Genomic DNA, 20,746 nt, shown 5'->3' with positions numbered 1-20,746 from the left:
AGATTCTTGAGGGGGAAGAAAGAATCAAAGCCCTTGAAGAGTACTCTAAGAAGCACGATGAATGGGAAATGAAAATTTTCAAGATTCTTTCTTGGTTTTTTTCATCCGTGGAAACTAAGATTAATGCCAACATTATTAAGTTCAAAAAAACATCGGAAGCTTGGAATTATCTTGAAAAATTGTATACATCAAGGGATTTATCTCATAAGTATTATCTTCAAAAGAAGGTTCTCTCTCTTACTCAAGGTGAAATGACTATTAGAGAATATTTTGCCGATCTTTCCTCTATTTGGGACGAGCTTGCCATGCTTGAACCAAAATGGAGTGGAGAGGCAATTGAACTCTGTCACAAGCAACTTGAAGAAGATCGGTTCTTTAACTTTTTGAATGGGCTAAGGCCCGAATTTGAGCAAATAAGGTCATCTCTTCTATCCTCGTTTACTCCTCCCTCTCTTGAAGATGTACTCACCAAATTAAGTGGTGAGTAGACTCGTATGAGTTTATGTAAACAAGGATCAAATGTTCTTGCAGTTCCTTGTAATTATGAAGAAAACAATGAGGTCAATGTCGTATCAAGACCCGGAAACAATGTAAAAACCTATCGTCCTCCTCACTTTAAACCACAAAATCAAGGTGAAAATGGTGGACAAAGAGGAAAAAGGGACTATAGCAAGATTATTTGTCATTTCTGTAAAGAACCGGGGCATATCAAACCCATATGTCCCAAATGGAAGAAGCCTCGCAATGGCTACCACCGGTGTACCACAAAAGGAGGAGGCATCTTCAAGTGGGTCACTCTCTATAAATCAAATAGTGGAAGCCCTTCAACCTCTTCTCAAGAGAGCTACCTTCAGTGCTGCCGTATTCACTTCTTCCTCTCCAGGTAAAGTCTCGTGGCTTTTGGACTCCGGTGCATCCTTTCATATGTCCCCAAACATTTTTTCGCTTTCTGATTACTAAAAAAATGTTTCTCCATCTTTTGTTTCCACTGCGGATGGAACCTCTCTTGAAATTAAAGGAATAGGTAATTTTGAAACTCAAGATTTTTTATTCCAAAAATTATATTTATACCTAAACTAAACTTAAACCTTCTCTCTGTTTCTCAACTCTCGGACCATGGTTGCGATATTAAATTCTCTTGTGATAAATGTTTAATAAAGGATCGTCGGTCCGAGAAATTGATTAGGGAAAGGCTTTAGAAAGGGAGACTTATACTATATGGAATCTCTTCAAGTTCCAAAATTTTTTTGTAATGCTGCCCGACACAAAGATATAAATGTGTGGCACAAAAGACTTGGTCATCCTAATATCACCAAGTTATTTTATTTACATTTTGCAAAAAACCTATGTAAAAGCTCATTTTCTTATAATGACTGTATTCTCGGAAAAATGTAAAGTTTACCTTTTGAGCAAAGAACTATGTTCTCTTCTAAAACTTTCGAAATTGTTCATTCAGATGTTTGGGGACCCGCACCTGTTGCTTCAAAAGGAGGCTTTTCTTATTATGTAATTTTTGTGGATGATTTTTCCAGATATTCGTGGATATATTTTCTTAAGTTCAAACATGAAGTTTTTTCGTGTTTCAAAACTTTTCATTCAATGATCAAGAATCAATTCAACAGTAACATAAAGATATTTAAAAGTGATTCTGGAGGAGAATATCTCTCTAATCAATTTAGGGTGTACCTTGAGGATCACGGAATTGTTCACCAAAGATCTTGTCATAAAACTCCTCAACAAAATGGGCTGGCCGAAAGAAAACATAGACACATCATTGAGACCACTAGGACCCTTCTTATATCCCAAAACATTCCTAAAAACTTTTGGGTTGAAGCAGCTCTTGCTTCTGTTTATCTAACAAATCGCTTACCATCTAAGATATTAGGGAAAATATCCCCTTTTGAGGTATTACATAAGCTTGAACCTGATTATAATAGGTTACGAGTCTTTGGGTGTAAGTGTTTTATACTTACGAATAAGAATGACAAGCTCTCTCCCAAGGCTATTCCTTGTGCCTTTCTTGGATATTCTGAAACTCAAAAAGGGTTTCGTTGTTATGACCTTCGAGATGATAAGTTATATGTCTCTAGAAATGTAACATTTTTAGAAAATGAAAGTGGCTTTGAAAAAAATGTTTCTCAACAAGAAAATTTTGATTACTCCTTCCTATTTGACGTATTGTCTAGTAATGACGATATATCTAGTGATGATAATATATCATCAAACCATGATGAGGAGAATGATGGTGATGTTGGTGAACATAACTCACTCAATGAACAAGGAAGTAGAATTTCAAGTGATCCAATAACCTACTCTCGTAGAAACCAAGACACCTTTAGAAGTGCTATTGACCAATATAGTGAGCTTGTTCCTACTCTTGATCCAAGAAGATCTGAAAGGAATAGGAGACCTCCAACTCGTTTTGTCTCTTTTGATTCTTTTTCTCCCCGATATAGGGCTTGTCTTAGTGTCATTCACTCTTATTTTGAACCAAGAAATTTTGAAGAAGCTAAAAAATGTATAGAATGGCAAGAAGCTATGCAAAATGAACTTAATGCTCTTAAAAAGGCTGAAACTTGGGATTTCCAAACTCTACCCATAGGAAAGAAAACTATAGGTTGTCGATGGATTTTTAAGGTTAAAACTAAGAGCGACGGATCTCTGGAAAGGTATAAAGCTCGCTTAATCGCAAAAGGGTATGGGCAAGAGTATGGAATTGATTATGAAGAAACTTTTGCTCCTGTAGCCCGAATGGTTACAGTTAGATGTCTTATTACTATTGCATCTATTAAAAATTGGAACATTTTTCAAATGGATGTGAAAAATGTATTTTTAAATGGTGATCTTAACGAAGAAGTGTATATGGATGCCCCACCAGGCATGAAGATTCCTAAAGATAAAGTTTTTCGTCTTCGGAAGGCCCTCTATGGCTTGAAACAGGCCCCCAAAGCCTGGTATGACAGGTTTACCAGTATAATGCTGGAAAATGGTTTTTCCTCATGTTATACTGATACTGCTTTATTTACTAGAAAATCTAATGCAGGGATTGTGATACTATTACTCTACGTTGATGACATGCTAATTACAGGTAATGATGTTTAAGGAGTCAAGGGTATTAAGTCTGTCTTGACTTCAAAATTTGAGATGTTAGACTTGGGTTTTCTGACATATTTTCTTGGAATTGAGGTTGCCTATTCTCAACGAGGTTATTTCCTACATCAATCTAAACTTGCTTGCGATATTATTGACAGGTCAGGGATTTCTGATGACAAAGTTTATGAAACTCCTGAAGTCATGGAATCAAAAATGAAGATTGACGACGGTGTTCCTCTAACTGATCACACTCCTTACAGGCAGTTGGTAGGCTCTTTGATGTACCTTAGCATTACTCGACCCGATTTGTCACATGCTATCCACATCGCCAGTCAGTTTTAGCACGCTCCCATAACCGTTCATATGAGTGTTGTTCTTCGCATCATCAGATACTTGAAGGGCACAGTGAATAAGGGAGTATTTCTATCATCTTCTGAATTAAAATTACTTGCTTATACTGAATCAGATTGGGGAGATGACCCTAGTAACCGTCACTCCACCACTGGCTTTTATGTTTTCTTAGGTGAGTTTTTTATTTCATGGCGATGTAAAAAGCAACAGAAGGTCTCTCTGTCATCCACTGAAGCCGAATATAGAGCCATGGCATCCACTCCCATGGAAATTGTATGGATTCGACGCCTTTTGGAAGATATGGGAGTGCTTATCAGAGAACCAACAAAGCTATGTTGTGACAATAAAAGTGCAATCTATATTGCCAAGAATCACACCTTTCACGAGCGAACAAAGCATATAGAGATGGACTGTCATTATGTCAGGGAAGAATACTTGAAGAAGGTCATTGATCTACCATACATGACGTCTGAGTATCAACTTGCGGACTTCTTCAAAAAAGCTCTTTGTTCGCCCAGATTTCATTTCCTTCTTGACAAACTTGCGGTTATCGCACTGTAAGTTTGAGGGGGGGTGTTAAAATGTATCTCCAAAACCATTGTTGTAAGTATATATATATACATATATATCATATATGCATATGTATCTCTCTATATATAAATATATATACATATTTTATTTTCTTACCCAAAAGGGTATTATTGTAATTTCCCATCTTGCGCATATTCCACTTGGAATATGTTGTAATTTCTTTTCTTTTATTTTTTGTATTTCTTTTTTTATTTTATTTTTATTTTTCATAAAGGTATATTGGGGGTCCCCCCAATAGAGTCGTTGGGGGCTCCCCAACGACTCCTTTGGGAGCCCCCCTCTTGTACCCCTTTGCTCGTGTATAAATAGGGGTGTTCCCCCTTATTATTTCTTAAGCTTGAGAGCCTCAAGCATTTACTCTTTTCTATAAAATACATGCCTTAGTGCATGTTTGTTACCTTTACGCTTTTTGCATATTTTTTTCAAGTGTTGTGAGAGTGCCTTCGTGCACATCTTTTATAAAGTATTTGTGCTTGTATGCGTATTGTCTCTTCCTAGACGATTTCACAATATGTTGCTAAATTTAGAATGTTACCTAGAAAAAATCATCCTAATATCATTTTTCAATACTAAATACCCCAAAATTTATCAAGTTATCTGGACGAGGTTAACCTTCTTAACCAAGTTTGAGCCAAATCAGATTGCAGCCTACCCACCTTGTACGGATGTTGGGTACGGATGAATCTGAATCCCTATGTCACACAGGTTCGTCTCAGCACCTGGCGTACCCATGTTGGCATGGCAGGGCATGAGTATGAATGTTGGGTGTGTATCCATCACGTATTGGTTTGGGTCGGGGGTTGGGTCGGGTCAAATCCAACCCAAACCCGAACCAAATCTTCTTTCTTAACTTTTGATTGGTGTCAAAAAAAAAAAACTTTTACTACACACTCCCCACAACTACCGGCTGCATAGAGGAGGAGGGAAGGAGAAAGAGAGGAGAAGAGGAAGGAGAGAAAGGAGAGAGAGAGAGAGAGATGTCCTTCACCTCAAAGAGAGAGACGCGGGCAGAGAGGTTCATGTCCTCCCCCGATTCTATTTTACTCAAAATATAAAACAGTCCTCCCAAAGAAAAAACTTTTCTATTATGAAAAATATCATTTTCTCCCTCTTCATTTTACTTGTATGTGTATGAATCTGACCTGATCCAAAAGAAGAAGAAGAGACTCATTTATTTTCCAGTTATTCCAGTTATTATATTTTCCAGTTATGTAATCAGTTTTTTAGTTACTTTTATATGTTAATCTCATATTTTTTAGTACTTATTTGAGATTTTCTGTTTCTTATTGGTTGTTATTTCATCAATAAAGCATTTCTTTATTTATTTGTATATTTTTCAGTTATGTAATCAGTTTTCTTGGTATATTTTAACTTTTGTTGGTTTTTGTTGGTTAATCTCATATATTTTTCAGTTACGTAATCAGTTTTTTAGTTACTTTTATATGTTAATCTCATATTTTTTAGTACTTATTTGAGATTTTCTATTTCTTATTGGTTGTTATTTCATCAATAAAGCATTTCTTTATTTATTTGTATTTTTAGATATTTTTTTATAACTTTTTTAAAGTTTTCAAAAAAAAAATTGAGCGCCTAGCTACGCCTCAACGCCTAGCTACGCCTCGACGCGCCTCAGTTTTTGGTGGAGCGCCTAGCTACGCCTCAACGCTTTTCACAACACTAGTCATGTATGAGGTTTGAGATTAGTAAAGTTGAGATTTACAATGTTCTCAATTTTATTTTTCATAGTGTGGACCTTGGGACTTGATTTTCCCAAGTGAGAGTTTATTGTTAGGCGCAGTAAAGGCTCATTGAGAGTGCAATGAGATGTTTGCACTAGTTCAGAGAAATGAATTTTCTCTTTAATAGAAATTTTAGTGTCTTGTTGGGCAAGGCCATGAGTACCTGAAGGGTACATTGAAAATTTTAATTTTTTTATAATGAATCAAAATTAACATAAACAAGATACATATGTTTTGGTTATGCCCTGAAAGATGGGGTAACTTGTCACGTGATTAGCATGATTTAGTGAGGTCCACAACCGGGTAGTAGTTTAACAAATGAGCTAGGATGGTATAGAGTCTAGCTTGACCTGCTATTGTATAAAAAAAATATAGCAGATAATGGTCTTTGCTTTACATCACAAAAGTTCAGGTTAGTTCTGGCCAGTAATTGTAATATCTCTTATTTAAAATTCTATAAACGTTATTTTTACCTAAATAATTATATTTTTCGCTGTTTGGGTTAAAATAATATTATATACGGGGGCTGATGCAACTTTGGATCCCAATATGGATTGTGGACTCTCATTGGCTGAGATCCATGGTCAATCTATTTTAAGATAAATAAGGTGTAATATTATTAATAATAACTACAATAATAATATAAAATATATATAATAAATATATATTAGAAAGGAGATTTGATAAGGAGGGATGTGCCTTAATGAAATAGAAGACTTTTTATTTCAGAAAAAAAGGGATGTCTCCTCCTTAGAGGAGTCTTATATTTTTATATAAGGGCGTGACTCTCTCCCTCTCAAGTCGAGAGAGAGAGGGCTGCATCGAGAGAGAGAGAGAGATATGCGACAAGGGGAGCAGCGCGATCGCCTCTTCACCATCATCATCTTGTTCTTTTTCTTCTTCTTCTTCTCCTTCGCAGTTCGAATCACAGCGTATAAGGTACGGGTCTTTCCTCTTGAGATTTGATAGGCAAGGGATTTAGCCTACATTGAATCAACATGGGTTGAGAAAAATCAAACCTGGGTCTATACACAGATTTGTGATTTTATCAAACCTTGATTCTTTTGGCTGATCCAAAAATCGATTCTTGATTGGGTTTTTGATAAGCCTAAAAATCTATTGGGTTTTTGATAGGCCTAAAAATCTAATTTCTTATGTAGAAATTTGCTGTGATTTTCTGTTTGGATTAAATTTTATTGGGTTTATATATCAATCTGCATTTTTTTATATAAATTAGGATCAGTATATTTGTTTCTACTGGCTTTTGTTGGAGATTTAGATATTGTTCACATGGGTTTTAAAGTCATAAGTAGGAACTTTATTGGTATTGTGTTCACGATCTATGTAGCTTGATTTTAAAAAAATTGTTGACTGATGTTTATAATAAGTTTTTATATCATAAACTGATTTTAGTAGACAGTCAAGATCAATGGGGTTTTTGGGGTTCATGCACCTTAATAGGACATTTTGTCTTGTGTAATATTTCCTATATGTTGTTGTGTAAAGTTGTAAACATGTGCAGGTTCTGTACACGTTACAGATTTTTGTTGCGTGACCAAATTGACGTGTTTGCATGATCGTATAGTTGAGTTTATTTTTGGTTTGGTTAACCTAAAGTCTGGACCCTAATCTGCGTTTCTTTTGGGGGTTTTAGATTTTGGATTTCTTCCCTTAACATGTATTAATCTTTATTGAGGACGCATATACAGTTCTTTTCTGATGAAATTTCATAATGAAACCAAACCCTGCCCCAATCAGGTTTGACGTCAAGGTGTGTTGGCCAAGAAAGGACTGTTTTAACCCTTGCTATTTGGAGACTCATCTATACTAAAAATCTGGTTTTTTTATTGAAAGAAAATTTAAGATTTTGGTTAATAATTTAAGTCTGAATTTAAGAAGCAAAAAACTGTTTTTTTTATTTATTCCTTGGCTTAGAGTCTAATACTTTTTAACAGCACGTGAGATCTGATTAACAAACTGACTTTTTGGTTTAAATGAAGTCTTAAAACAGGATTTAAGTCGATAAACTTTAAGCTGTTTAGAAGTGGCTTAAATATGAATGTAATTAGGCAAATTAAGTCTTTGGTTTAGACGTGACTTAAATCTGAACCTTACTAAAATAATCTTTGCATTATTAACCTGGTTTTTATTTAATAAAATACGAGTTGAATGGTCAAATCTGATTTTTTTTTAAACCAGGTTTGACACGATTCAACATTGATTTCCTGTGCACATGTTTATCATGTTCCAAATCCGATTTTAGAATTTAGTTTGATAGGGCTTAAAGATCTGATTTTCTTGAAAGTCCTACAATCTGAATTTCTTTAGTTCAACTAAATCTTAGTCCCCATTTGAATCTGATTTGTTTAGATTAATTAGTTGAATCTGAATTTAGTGGAAGTACAAAGCTGATTCTGGTCGGTTATAAAAATTTGGTTTTTAATCAAGTTATTGATTGAATTTCCGGTTGGCATTATAAATCTGATTTTGGTTACGATGTGCATGCAATGTTAGCCATGAATATGCATCGATGTTATGTCACAGGTGAAAGTACTGTGAATGCCAATTGGTATTCGTCTATTTATGTGTGATTGCTGGTCACTTAAATTTTGCAATATCATTGAATTATAGTGAATTGTGTAGTGGTTATGAATGAACTACTAGTGGACCTTTGGAGGCCAGATGCTTGTGTTCTTGAAATGACAAGTTTTGAATGTATTGCAATATTGTTTCTTTGTGATTCTAAGTTAAATGTAATAAACTATTGAAATTAACGGGGCAATGGCCCAATTAGATAATGTATGTTGGTTTGCATAATTGTTCTTGTGAAGAACCTTTAATGAATTAAGAATGGTATATGAGACCAACGAGAGTAATAATTATTCTTCTTGATGGCCCTTTGAAAATGTGGGATCCTTTTGGATGGCGGCCATAAGAACCGTGAGGATACTAAACGTCGTGCGCATTGATTACTCCGAGAACCCGATGAGTAGTTTGTGTTCTTAGCCACAATTGTAGAGAACTTCCACCACTTTGCCCGGAGTAGTGTTGTTTGGTTAAGCTACAGTTATTGGTATATAAAAAAATGGTGTCGAAGGTTGATGCTTTTGTCGTCCCAGCATTAGACGATGATTCCTAATGTTCTGATTTAGGGTGATATTTTCGACATCGGTCGAGGGACATGTGTGGGACTCAATTAATAAGATACAATTGTGTGATAAAATACAGTTAGAAACCGCCTTAGACATCGAGATTTTTGCCCTATGCAAGATGAAACTTAAATGTGTTGCATTAAGTAGACAAGCATTCAAAAGCAATACTTGATAATTAAATTAAAAAGTCATTCACAATGGCATCGGTTCATGCGTCCCTAAATGTTTATTTAGCATGTGGTTTTGGTTGCCTTATTTAAACTGGTTTATATTGCAAGCGTGTTTTGAGTGTGAATTGAATGTTAAGGCCCTCTTAAGCTTATGTTTGATTTGATTTATGCTATCTTCCTTACTTTTGGATTTCGAGAGGGTCTCGTACGAGAACTTCGGTTCTTACCCCGCTTTAAAACCTTATTTAGGGTACTGAGGCTAAATGATGGCACTACAGGCTTGCTGGAGGGAGTGACTCTTTATGATTTAGTAGTTTATTGTTTTTGGGGAACTTGTTGAACCTGAAATGGGAACTATTCAATTAAATTAAATTCTATTTAAATTTATGGTTCGAATAATTCTATATTTGGGGATCATTATTTTAAAATCATTTATTCATTTAAAAAAACCTGCATTTTTCTGAGTTAGTTTAGGGTCGTTAGAGTAATCCTCCAAATATCCAAGTTGGATCTGAATTTGGACCTGACATGGTGAAAACTGACACAATGTCAGGTTAAATCTTGACCACCCATAACTAACCGGCTTGCAAACTGCTTTTAGAGGGAAAAGGGCAATTGTTCAGCATAATGCAGCTGTATGAAGAAAATGAAAAAATAAATCATCAAAGTATGAGAAAGTAGTTCAATACTGAAGAAAATATCTTTCTTTGACATGATTTTGCTCAAAATTATGAAAAATGGAAAAGATTGGATTTGAGGGTTTTGGGGATCCTATCCCAGACATTTTCAGCATAGAAACCAATCAGAATACTCATGTCATTTTAGTAATCAAATTTTGGTTTCAGCCCAAACAGGAAAAAGAAAAAAGACCCTCAACATAGTGCTAACTGCCTGGCTGAATTCCAATTAAACAAATCTTCCAGTCACCACTTTCTCCCCAGTTGTTCATCTACAGATATCAATGAACGTCAGTTTGAAGGAACTGGTCTGATTCAGACCAATGCGAGCAAAAATTGGTTGATTTTGTGGCAGTGGCATTTCAGTCCCTTAATTAATGTGTTTTGCAATGTGAATTGACTGATCTGGCCTGATTGTATTGGTTTTAATAAAATCAGACTTGACCATTTTAAGAAAGGGAGTTTCAGCCTGAAACATCTAGTGCATGGACGTTCCACAGCTACAAGACCCCTCAGAAACCTGTAGCTGGTCCTCAATTCATCTAGTGCTGAAAAAGAACAAATAGAAACTTAAAGTACCTTTTCTGCTTTATTTGAGTTATTTGCAGGATTATTAGGAGCATAAAAGAAAAATAGGTCGATGCCAACAACCTCAGAGACATTAAGATCAGTACAATAAAATGTACCCAAAAACTGATAAAAACAATATTTCACTTCATACATAGGAATATAGGATCATAACTAAAATTTAGCACATAATCAATCAATACTCACAGATACTATAACTAGCACTAACCTAATATAAAGTGCATGAAAAGAATCATTTCGTAAAACTGGTAAGTGTTCTGTGAAAATGAGAAACATATGCAAATCTTGAACATACGTAATAACATAAAATGTCAATAACACAATAGGAAGATTGACAAATATGACTTGACAGATAGAAGGCTTACCGTCTCAAACGTACAGTATGGTTGTGACAAAGCACTGCCAGCAATTTCTAGAGTATTTCCAAGCAAGCAAGCATAGCCTGGATACTCCTTTAAGATACCATGTGGAAGAGCATTCATGCCAAGAGGCAAGAAAGATGCCATTTGCCGAACATAGCTTCCACCCAGACCCTGAGTTGTGAAGACCTGAAAAACCACAGAGCTTTACTATTCTAGAAATTTCATGATTAAATCATGATAAAATTTGATTGTCTTTCAAATTACGACACCAAATTGAACAAGGTCTTTGGTGATTATATAACAAGTTAAAGACAATTTTGCGCAATTTTCAGATTGAATTATCTGAACAGTCAAACAATTGCAGTATTGGAATCAAGTCCTGGTAGCTTATTCTTATTAGTAAAGAACATACAATGTTATATTAGTTTGGATCTAAAAGTATAGGTCAACAGAACCTTTATGACACGAGTACTTTTATTAGACTCTCATACCGGTGTCGTACCCGTATTGGTATGAGGTACTCCAAGATACAAGTCAACTAGGTTTTGAACTTGAGTTGATCAATTTTACCCATCTTATAATCCAACCAATATTTAGCCTACTCTCAACATTAAGGTTTCCACTTTTAACCATATATTCCGCGATTATTATTTATTAGTCAACTATATATTGCTGACATGCTCTACACTTTTAATTTGTAATTGAGAGTTTATATTATAGATCCATGGCTCAAGGGATTTGTAAAAGATCTATGGCTGAAAATTTTCCTATCTGAATTAAACACTAAGTTATAGTCTTAATGCAGCTATTTTTAAATTGTGACAATCATGCAGTTATTCAAATTGCTTTAGATTTAATGCACCACTAACAGACAAAGCATATTTCCATTGATTGTCACTTTACAAGGGAAAAAATAGAGGACGAACAATTTCAACTCTACCATATCTGCACCCACCTACAGGCTACAGCTAGCTGGCATCCTTGTCAAGCAATGAATAGATCAAGGCTTCAAGAAATAATGAGCAAGTTGGGGATGTTAGATACTGTTTCCCCGACTTGAGGGGCAGCGCAAAGAGTATGGCATTTCTTTGTACCTATCAGGAATAATTTTGTTTTTTATTGAATTATGTATATATCAGTCATTTGTGTTGGGTACAATCAGCTCCATCTTTACGCCCCTTTACAAGTGTAAAGGAAATGAATAGTGAGGTCCCCATAGCTCTCTCTCTCTCTCTCTCTCTCTCTCTCTCTCTCTCTCTCTCTCTCTCTCTCTCTCTCTCTCTCTCTCTCTCTCTCCTTATTTTATGCTGCAAACTCATCAGCTTCATAAAACTAAAGTTACATGACCCTACCAAAGGTTAGGCCCCTCCCTTCTACAAGTTATAACATGCTCTTCTCCCCTACACTATGCCACATAGACTCATCTAGGACCCTGCAGCACTCGGCACTTAATGCGGCAGGACTCGGGTCCCACCGCACCGGGTGTGGTCAACCAGCATCCGAGGTTAAAAATGTCCCAAAATGGACTCAATCAATATTGACCAAGTTTATTTTGGTCCAAAGTTTTGAAAAATTAAAAATTCAAAAAAATCAAAAAGAGTCGAAAGAGGGGTTAGGGTTCACTTTTAACACCCCCCCCCCCAACTTTTCCTCCACTCACCAGCGACGACTCTTCAGCAATCCTTCAGCAGCACTCAAACAAGGTACTCTCTCTCTCTCTCTCTCTCCAAACATTTAAGGTGCTTTAGAACACCTGGCGGAGGCATGCAGCCAGGTGTTATAATCTGAATCATAACTGGGTCAGACCCAGGTTGATCCAGGTCTGACCCAGACCTGGGTCTGGGTCTAATACAGGTCTCAATCAGACCCAGGCCTGGTTCAGTCCTGGGTTAGACTCAGGTCAGATTCAGACCTGGATCAGAACCAAACCCAGGTATGATTCATATCTGGACCAGATCCAGGTTTGAATCAGACCTGGGTCTCGGTCTGATCTAGGTCTGAATCAGACCTAAGTCTAACCCAGCACTGAACCAGTCCGGGGTCTGATTGACCTGAATTGAATCTGTTTAGACCAAGGTCCGATTCAGACTTGGATCAAAGCAACCCAGATCTGAACCAGACCTGGATCTAGTTTGGCCCAGGTCCGGGTGAAGCTTGAGTCAACGCAAACTCAAGACTGACCAGTATATATATATATATATATATATATATATATATATATATATATATATATATATACCCTACCCGCATTCCCGCACCCAAGTTTTTTGAAAGTGCCGTATTGCTGCACCCACACTTGCACCCGCACCTACGTGACATAGACCCTACAATTTTTGCCAAACACTGCTTAACCCAAATGGTATATTCGTTTTTCCCAGTGTACTTTTTAGCCATAAAATGTATTAAATTACTTTTCTACTTTTTTCTCTCACTAGATGGACGGGTGGAAAAAGATGCATGGTTAATTTTTCTAGAGCTTCCTTCCTCAACTACAAAAGGTATAAAAAGTTAGTTGTTTGCTTTAATATTTTCACATGCATTTTTTAATTAAGATAAAAATATTTTATTTTAAATGTACACCTATTTTAATTTCTTCAAGAATTTTAGTTTTGTCATAATAAAACCTTAAGATAAGCCTCATTCATCTAGAGCTGTGGCCCACTCGTATTTAAGAAAGAAAAGAAGCAGGCCTTACGTAACATGGTAGAATACAAAAAAAAGGAAGAGAGAATCCAGTATGTTGGCATATCCAGTACTTTGTTTATAGACCTCATCTTTCTTTCTTTTGATCCTTCACATGGTGGCTGCTGCTCTCTATCATATGCCTTGCCCTACGCTTTGCCTGAATGATCCTTCACGTGGTGGCTGCTGCTCTCTATCATATGCCTTACCCTAGGCTTTGCCTGAATGATCCTAAATAACCCAAACAGTACCTACTCTTCTCAGATATGTATGCACTATGCAGCAATACTTTTTGAATGATGCAACTAAACTATTTTAGTACCTTTTTAATGTTCCAGGATTTCTAACAATCAAGAACTTGTAATAGAAAATGTATCTATCTTCAAATTTTCTCAGCGCATAGGATTTCTGTCCTACAACTATGTGCAGAATTATTTTCCCTTTTTGCCATAAAATAGCACGATCTGTGCCTCTGCATATTGTATGAATAAGTTGTGAATCACTTACTGCAAGAGATTGGACAAAAACACAAACTAGACTTATAGAATGAATTGATAAAATATGTAAAAAAAAGAGTGTACAGGAAAACCATAAAGTTACCTTCTTAAAATATGGAAAATGCTTCCAAAGAAAAGGAATTGTGAGAACTTGTGAAGGGAAACTCCACTGAGGATCAACTTTTGGACAAGTGCATGGTAATGAATGAACATGAGAAGCAAGAACACTAAGAACGTGTTCTAAGGATGATGCTCTCCCACAAGAACTTCCAAGAGACGTGCTTCTCTACAACAGCACCACCACCATCACCATTATTAGAAACAGCAATTAGCAAATACAAGAGAAAGCATGTCCATGCATACCAGCCTCCTTACAAGAAGGTCAAAAGGTATCAGGTCATAATTAGTTAATAATGTTCCGAAAGGGGAAATTCCGCACACATACACATGCATGCACAAACACACGCACACATGCACAAACACACACATGCAGATATGATAACTCAGAAGTACCAATAACTAGGTATTAGAGCTATCAAAAGAAGCTGTTGAACCCAAAGAGGAGTTAGCTTTTAGAGTGACTTTTTTTATTTCTGTTTATCCATTTTGATACAAATAAAACTGCCAGAAGTTTCATGAAGAGGCACTGCATAATCTTTTTTTTTCTATTGTAAGTGCTAAATGATGCAGCACACCATTGCTCAGTTGTATCAATTTTGTGAAAGGCAAAAAAATGAGAAAAGTCAAGGCCCTTGTCAAGGATACCATCATCAAAAAAATATTTGACCTAACTGAAATATTAATTGAAAGAATTAAGCAGAATAAGAGAAATAATAAAAAGTAGAAAATAGAAAAAAAAAAAAAGAACCATAATTTACTTTGTATACTGTTAGATTGTTCTTCAAAAAGGCACACCCTTTCTTGTCACTAAAAAGTTTATGCCTAGCTAGACCTAAGCTCATGCAGGTTGCTGTATCATCTTATCTCTAGAACACGGGGTAGCATCCTGTCTCAGCAAATGGTTCATGTTTTGCATGTTTTTATAATTCTCCTACATGGTCAATTAACCATTTTGGTTTATGATTTCGCATCGTAAAATGTACCATGTTACCAGCAGGTCTTAATATAAACCAAAGTTACCAAAGTTACCAGAAGTGCCATAGGGAGTGGGGAAGCGTGCTTTGTGCTGGGAAACGCAAAAAAAATGGGAAGCTCGCTTCCCCTTTTTCTTCACTTTTTTTTTTGTATTTTTTTTTTTTGCTCTTTTTTCACTTCCCCCTCGCTTTTGGTTCGCTTCCTAGGTCGCTTCCAGTTCGCTTACTAGGTCGCTTATGAGAAGATTCCTGGTTCACTTCTAAATCATCCAACGCTGCCCGCTTTCTAAAATTTTGAAAGTGCCTCACTTTCTGTTTCCTGTATTGCTTCCCGCTCCTGCTTCCTCGACTGACAACTCTGATATAAACAAATAAATATACATCTATATATATATGCATAAATACATATATCACATTGGCCTTGGTTCAGACATCAGTAAGGCTGGTATGACTATGTCATTCTACAAAGAGGAGAGGATTCAACTGGTTGTGTATGTTGCATACATGTACACAGATAATATACACAATATGCATTGTAAATGACCCCGAACACACCTCTACGCACCCACACACACACACTCTAACTGCAAGTCACACTAAAACATATAAAGAAAAAAATTACAAAATATTTATAGAGATACACAAAAGTATCTTATAGATTATGTACCATGTTTATATGAAGCAGCTCTTGTGCCATAGACGGGTACAGAACATGACACAGACGTTTGACACAACATGGGAGTTGCGTAGATCTAGGATATGGGACACAATCATGCATTATGAATGTCTCTGTGTGTGTGCATGTCATAGGCACAAATATCACCATTTTTTTTTAAATCTTGCCATTTTATGATGAGATTTAAAAAACCAATATAATTCCAAAAATATCATGTTTCGATACTGATCTTATCGCCTTATTAATGTGATGTTTATGTTCATTATATTTTTTAAGTTTTTAAAGTTTTTTCTCATATTTTCTATATATTGTAAAATCGATATGTACCATTTTTTTTAAGATTTTCTCAAAAAGCATTTTTGAAAATTTATTGCAAGATTTTCTTTTGCCAAGAAAATCATGATAACGAGATTTATGACCATGGTGCACGTCCTCGTGTGTGTCCATGCATGTGTGTGCATGTGCTAGACAAGGCACATTCAAAATTCTTAAAGCAATGAAGCATGAATACCCTCAAGTGCAAATTCTTGAACAACCATTATAAATCACTATAGCCATAATTAATAGCAAATTAAAGTTGAAATTTGGCATATAATGCAATTAATGGCAACTTTTAAGACAAAAATCAAGCAAGAAAAGGCAAAATGAACAACCTAGATCATTAAAGTAATAAATGAAGTTAGGAACACGGTAGTCATCTCTATTATAGGTTTGACTGTGTCCATGAAGTGCCATGGTGTGATGGTGTGATGTTGTGTGTACACAAAACATGCATGTTAAAGTGAAGTGTCCATGTGACATAAGGCAGCACCTAGAAGCATCCAGGACCAACAACCAGAAGTACCAGCATCATCATGGGCACCCTAAGCAGTTTGGAGTACCCAGGTTATGTACTTAGGTTGACATGCACAAACCACTATCTCATCTATTTGGCAATAGAAGAGAAGCTGTGGATTGAAGATAAACCACTTGGAAAATTTTGAATACCACCACAACAACAAACAGCAAGTAAAAGAGGATAATCAAAACAATGAGAACAAAGAAAAAAGGTTCCATGAAAGAACAATTCAAGGTAGAGAAAATTCCAAAGGAGATGCATACCAGCCCAGTTAGAATAATATCCCTTAACAAGCCAAATGCATTTTGTTCAGTAATAAATCCAACAACTTTGCAAACCCAGGGAAGTTTGGGTTCTATCAAGCTAGCAACTGTCTCCAGTAAGATCACAGATGGCACACCAGCAGAATTAGGGGATAGAAAAAGCTGATCCTTCAGTCGATCCCTATGGTGACGTAGAGAGAAATGGATCAGTATGCTTGAGCCAGCCAATAGAGCATATGAGAAAAATATCACAGTTAAAAACATAAGCCAAGTCAGAAGTTTTTAATATTGAGAAACTAGGATTAGGATCTGCTTCTTTAGGCACATCAAAACAATGTAGACAATATAGGCAACCAAAACAACATCATGAGCAAAGGTCTTATTTCATAATGCTAACAATTACATTCTGATGGAAAGGGATTGATTCGACTTTTGAGTTTTCTCGTACATCTATTGATTTCAGGAGTTAAATTATGATTTCAACTATCTTATATTTGCATCATTGTCCATGACTCATATCATTTAAACTCATCTCCTTCCTCTTTCCATACAGAAACAAAAGGAAAGAGGAAGAGGACAATAATTCATTCAGGAAAACATATTATGGCAAGTGTATTGCCCAAGAAGCAACGGAATTCCAGAAGTCATGTCAAAAACTTATGCACAAAGCATGGTTTCTTTCAAGGCATCTAAGTCAGTCATCAAGAAGTTTGTGCAAGAGAGAGTACAAATTAAATAAGCAGCAAAAAAAAAGCACCATCAAGAAAATAAAGATTTCTACCTAATATTCTTTATCAAATAGTCTTTAATCAACTTCTGCCCAATTGAAAACTCAGCTTATTTTCTGCTGGTGCCACCTGTCGCATTCTGAAATTTGGTCCAGGCATACCTGCCAACATAATCTAGTGCCATTGACTATGAGAAGTTCATGATAAGATACGAATCTATTTGAAAACAAAATCATGTGCTAGATGCTGAATTCTTCATACTGCTCCTCATCATCATCATCAAGCCTTATCCCTACTACATGGGGTTGACACCTTAATCTTGTTTCTCAATTCCTGTCTATCTAGAGCTAAAACTTTGATCACTTTATAATCTTTAATGTCACCACTAACTGCCTCCTTCCAAGTCTTCATTGGTCTTCCTCTTTTCCTAACTCCTACTTGTACCATGTCAAACTTTATCACAGGCGCCATGAGAGGTCATCGTACATGTCCAAACCATCTTAAACAGCATTCACTTATTTTATCATTTATTGGTCCGACTCCTAGGCACATTCTAATATATCCATTTTTAATTTGATCCTTTTTTGTAACGTCGGATATCCATCTTAACATACCCATCTATGCAACATGCACCTTGTCTTCTTGTCATTTTTTTAGTTTCTCAACATAATAGTGTTGGTCTTATAGGAGACTTATAGAAACGTCTTTTCAATTATAGAGGTACTTTTTTATCACATAACACACCACTAGCTTGTCTCCACTTAACCCAACCGGCATGGATCCTATTAGTGACATCTTCTTCAAATCCCCCATTTTGTTGTAATATAGACCCTAAATACCGAAACTTACAGAATTGTTGAATAGGCATCCCTTGTATTCTAATGACATTGCTATTACTAGTTTTTGTACTAAACTTGCACTCCAAATATTCACTTTTTGTTCTACTAAATCATAAACCATTTTTTTTCAGCATATTCCTCCAAAGATCTAGTTGCTTATGCATATCGTCTCTATCTTGATTAATCAGTACTATATCATTTGCAAAGAGTATACACCATGGTTGCCAGTTGAGGAAGCGGGAGCGGGAAGCGATACGGGAAGCGGGAGCGGGAAGCGAGGCACTTTCAAAATTTTAGGAAGCGGGGAAGCGTGGGACCACTTAGGAGCGATTCGGGAAGCGTCTCGGAAGCGACCTAGGAAGCGTCTCGGAAGCGACCCAGGAAGCGTCTCGGAAGCGAGGGGGAAGCGAAAAAAATAAAAAATAAAAAATACAAAAAATTTGAAAAAACAGGGGAAGCGAGGGGGAAGCGTGGGGGAAGCGAGGGGGAAGCGTGGGGGAAGCGCGCTTCCCATTAAAGGGAAGCGCGTCCCCCATTAAAGGGAAACGCGTCCCCCATTAAAGGGAAGCGCGCTTCCCAAAAAAGGGGGACGCTTCCCCCACGCTTCGGAAGCGCGACGTTTCGCGCTTCGGGGAAGCGCGCTTCCCCTTTTAGCTAGGCGCTTCCGGTAACTCTGGTATACACCAAGAGACTTCTACCTGGATACAAGATATTATTTATGTTAAAGTGTGTGTGTGTATATATATATATATATATATATATTTTCTTGATGTAATAGGTAAAACCCATTAGCGGTATTTTAGTTATTTCATCATATGTAATAGATTGTGCCCATTAGGGGGCACAACAGTAAACTATTTAGGTATTTTAGGTATTTATAGGCTTTTGTACACAAATGTCCTTTACCTAATAGCTAAAGGGCATTTAAGCCTTTGTGATAGAGTCATTGGGACCTCCCCCAACAGCTCTATTTCTAGCTGTTGGGGAGGATCCCAAGCTCATGCTCTCTCTCATGTCTTTGTGTATATAAAGGGGTAGAAACCCTCTTGTATTTTAAGCTTGTTCTCAAACATTGTTGCAATAAGATCCTTATGTTTTTTATGTTCTTTCTCATGCCCATAAGTGACTTTGTGTTTATAACGGTATCTTGACCCATAAGTGGTCTCCATTTGTATATGTTGTTCTTGCCCATAAGAGGCACTTGTTTGTGTTGATCCTATGTCATTAGGATTTCATCCATAACTAAAGCAAAAAAGCTATGGGCTTAAACCAGACCAATGTAATGCAACCCTAATTGGAAACAACCTTGTCACGCCACATGTAGTTCTAACAGTCATATCGTAACTGCCCCTGCATACATATCTTGAATTATTTCAATATATCTATAAGGGATCCGGATGCTTCATATTCCTCCCACTGAGGAAATTTTACATCTTAAAGTGGGCATGTTTTCAACCAACTGAAGCCACAATCTAATAGGATCCAAAGTGCAAGTACAATTTTGCCCGTAGATGGTTGTTAATAAAATCATGCCTAGTTTTCTTCAAATGAATTGTGTAGGAAATGGTTAGGGCTGAAAAATGGTTGGAGGGCTGAAAAACGATTGGACATGGATTGCTTACTCATTTGAACCAATATTAATTTTATGGATACATACAACGCTCACACCAACATCAAAATATAAAAGGGTAAGATATGATTTTTGTGCATTCGAACATGGTTCTAGAAAATAAAGGCATTATCTAACCTTATCCACCTACGAATTTTCAGTTCATAATAAAACTGAGTAGAACAAAGTGCAAACATGAGTTGCCTAGATATGAAATGTTGTAGTGAATTATAGGTCATTCACTTTTGAAGCTCTTAGAAGACATGCATATATGTCACAATCACATGATTCAAAACTCATTTTCTAATAAATGAACATTGTAGATAACATCCATAACGACCGATCTACAAAAAAGTCCAAAAAATATGAAAAGAGGGTGATTTATACTCAATAGTTTTGTGCCTTCAATAGCAACAAATATTATCCCATGTATATATATATGAATGAAAGAGAGACACTAGAAGATATTGATTGAGAATATGTGAAACGGAGTAAGAAGCAAGATTTTCATGAGTTTTTTTGTTTTTTCCCTTAAATTTCACCATATGGATGCAATCTACATGCTTGATTTTATGGATAGCAGCTCTCGGACTGTCCAATTATGACGCATAAGCAAGATCTTTTAATGCTTGAGAATTGAGGACTCAGAATTTTAGTAAATATTCAAGCATCCAAAATTGGTATTTTTTTGTCAAAAATGCACAATCCAAAAGTTGATTCCTAGCAAATGGACCATGTCAGACACATTTAGGATTTGCAAAAAAAGAGTAGGAAATACCTAGTGCATGCTCCGGTTC

At 36.3% G+C, this 20,746-nt stretch overlaps 1 protein-coding gene across 1 annotated transcript in view; it reads right to left on the bottom strand.

Moving 5' to 3' along the window:
• LOC149845734 (E3 ubiquitin-protein ligase UPL6-like) overlaps positions 1-20,746 on the bottom strand; it is a 234,616-nt gene that overhangs the window by 200,311 nt on the left and 13,559 nt on the right. Inside the window, exons 5-7 of the mRNA XM_089995960.1 lie at positions 16,774-16,954; positions 14,006-14,188; positions 10,727-10,909 (exon numbers count right to left, since the gene is read on the bottom strand). Coding sequence (XP_089852086.1) covers positions 10,727-10,909; positions 14,006-14,188; positions 16,774-16,954 — 547 coding nt within the window. The remainder of the gene's footprint in view (positions 1-10,726; positions 10,910-14,005; positions 14,189-16,773; positions 16,955-20,746) is intronic.

This window comes from Nuphar pumila, chromosome 2 (genome assembly GCF_984573655.1).
Source record: "Nuphar pumila chromosome 2, dmNupPumi1.hap1.1, whole genome shotgun sequence".
Classification (NCBI taxonomy): domain Eukaryota; kingdom Viridiplantae; phylum Streptophyta; class Magnoliopsida; order Nymphaeales; family Nymphaeaceae; genus Nuphar; species Nuphar pumila.
Note: the sequence above shows the minus strand (reverse complement) of the source record. Positions and strands in the feature narration are given on the sequence as shown.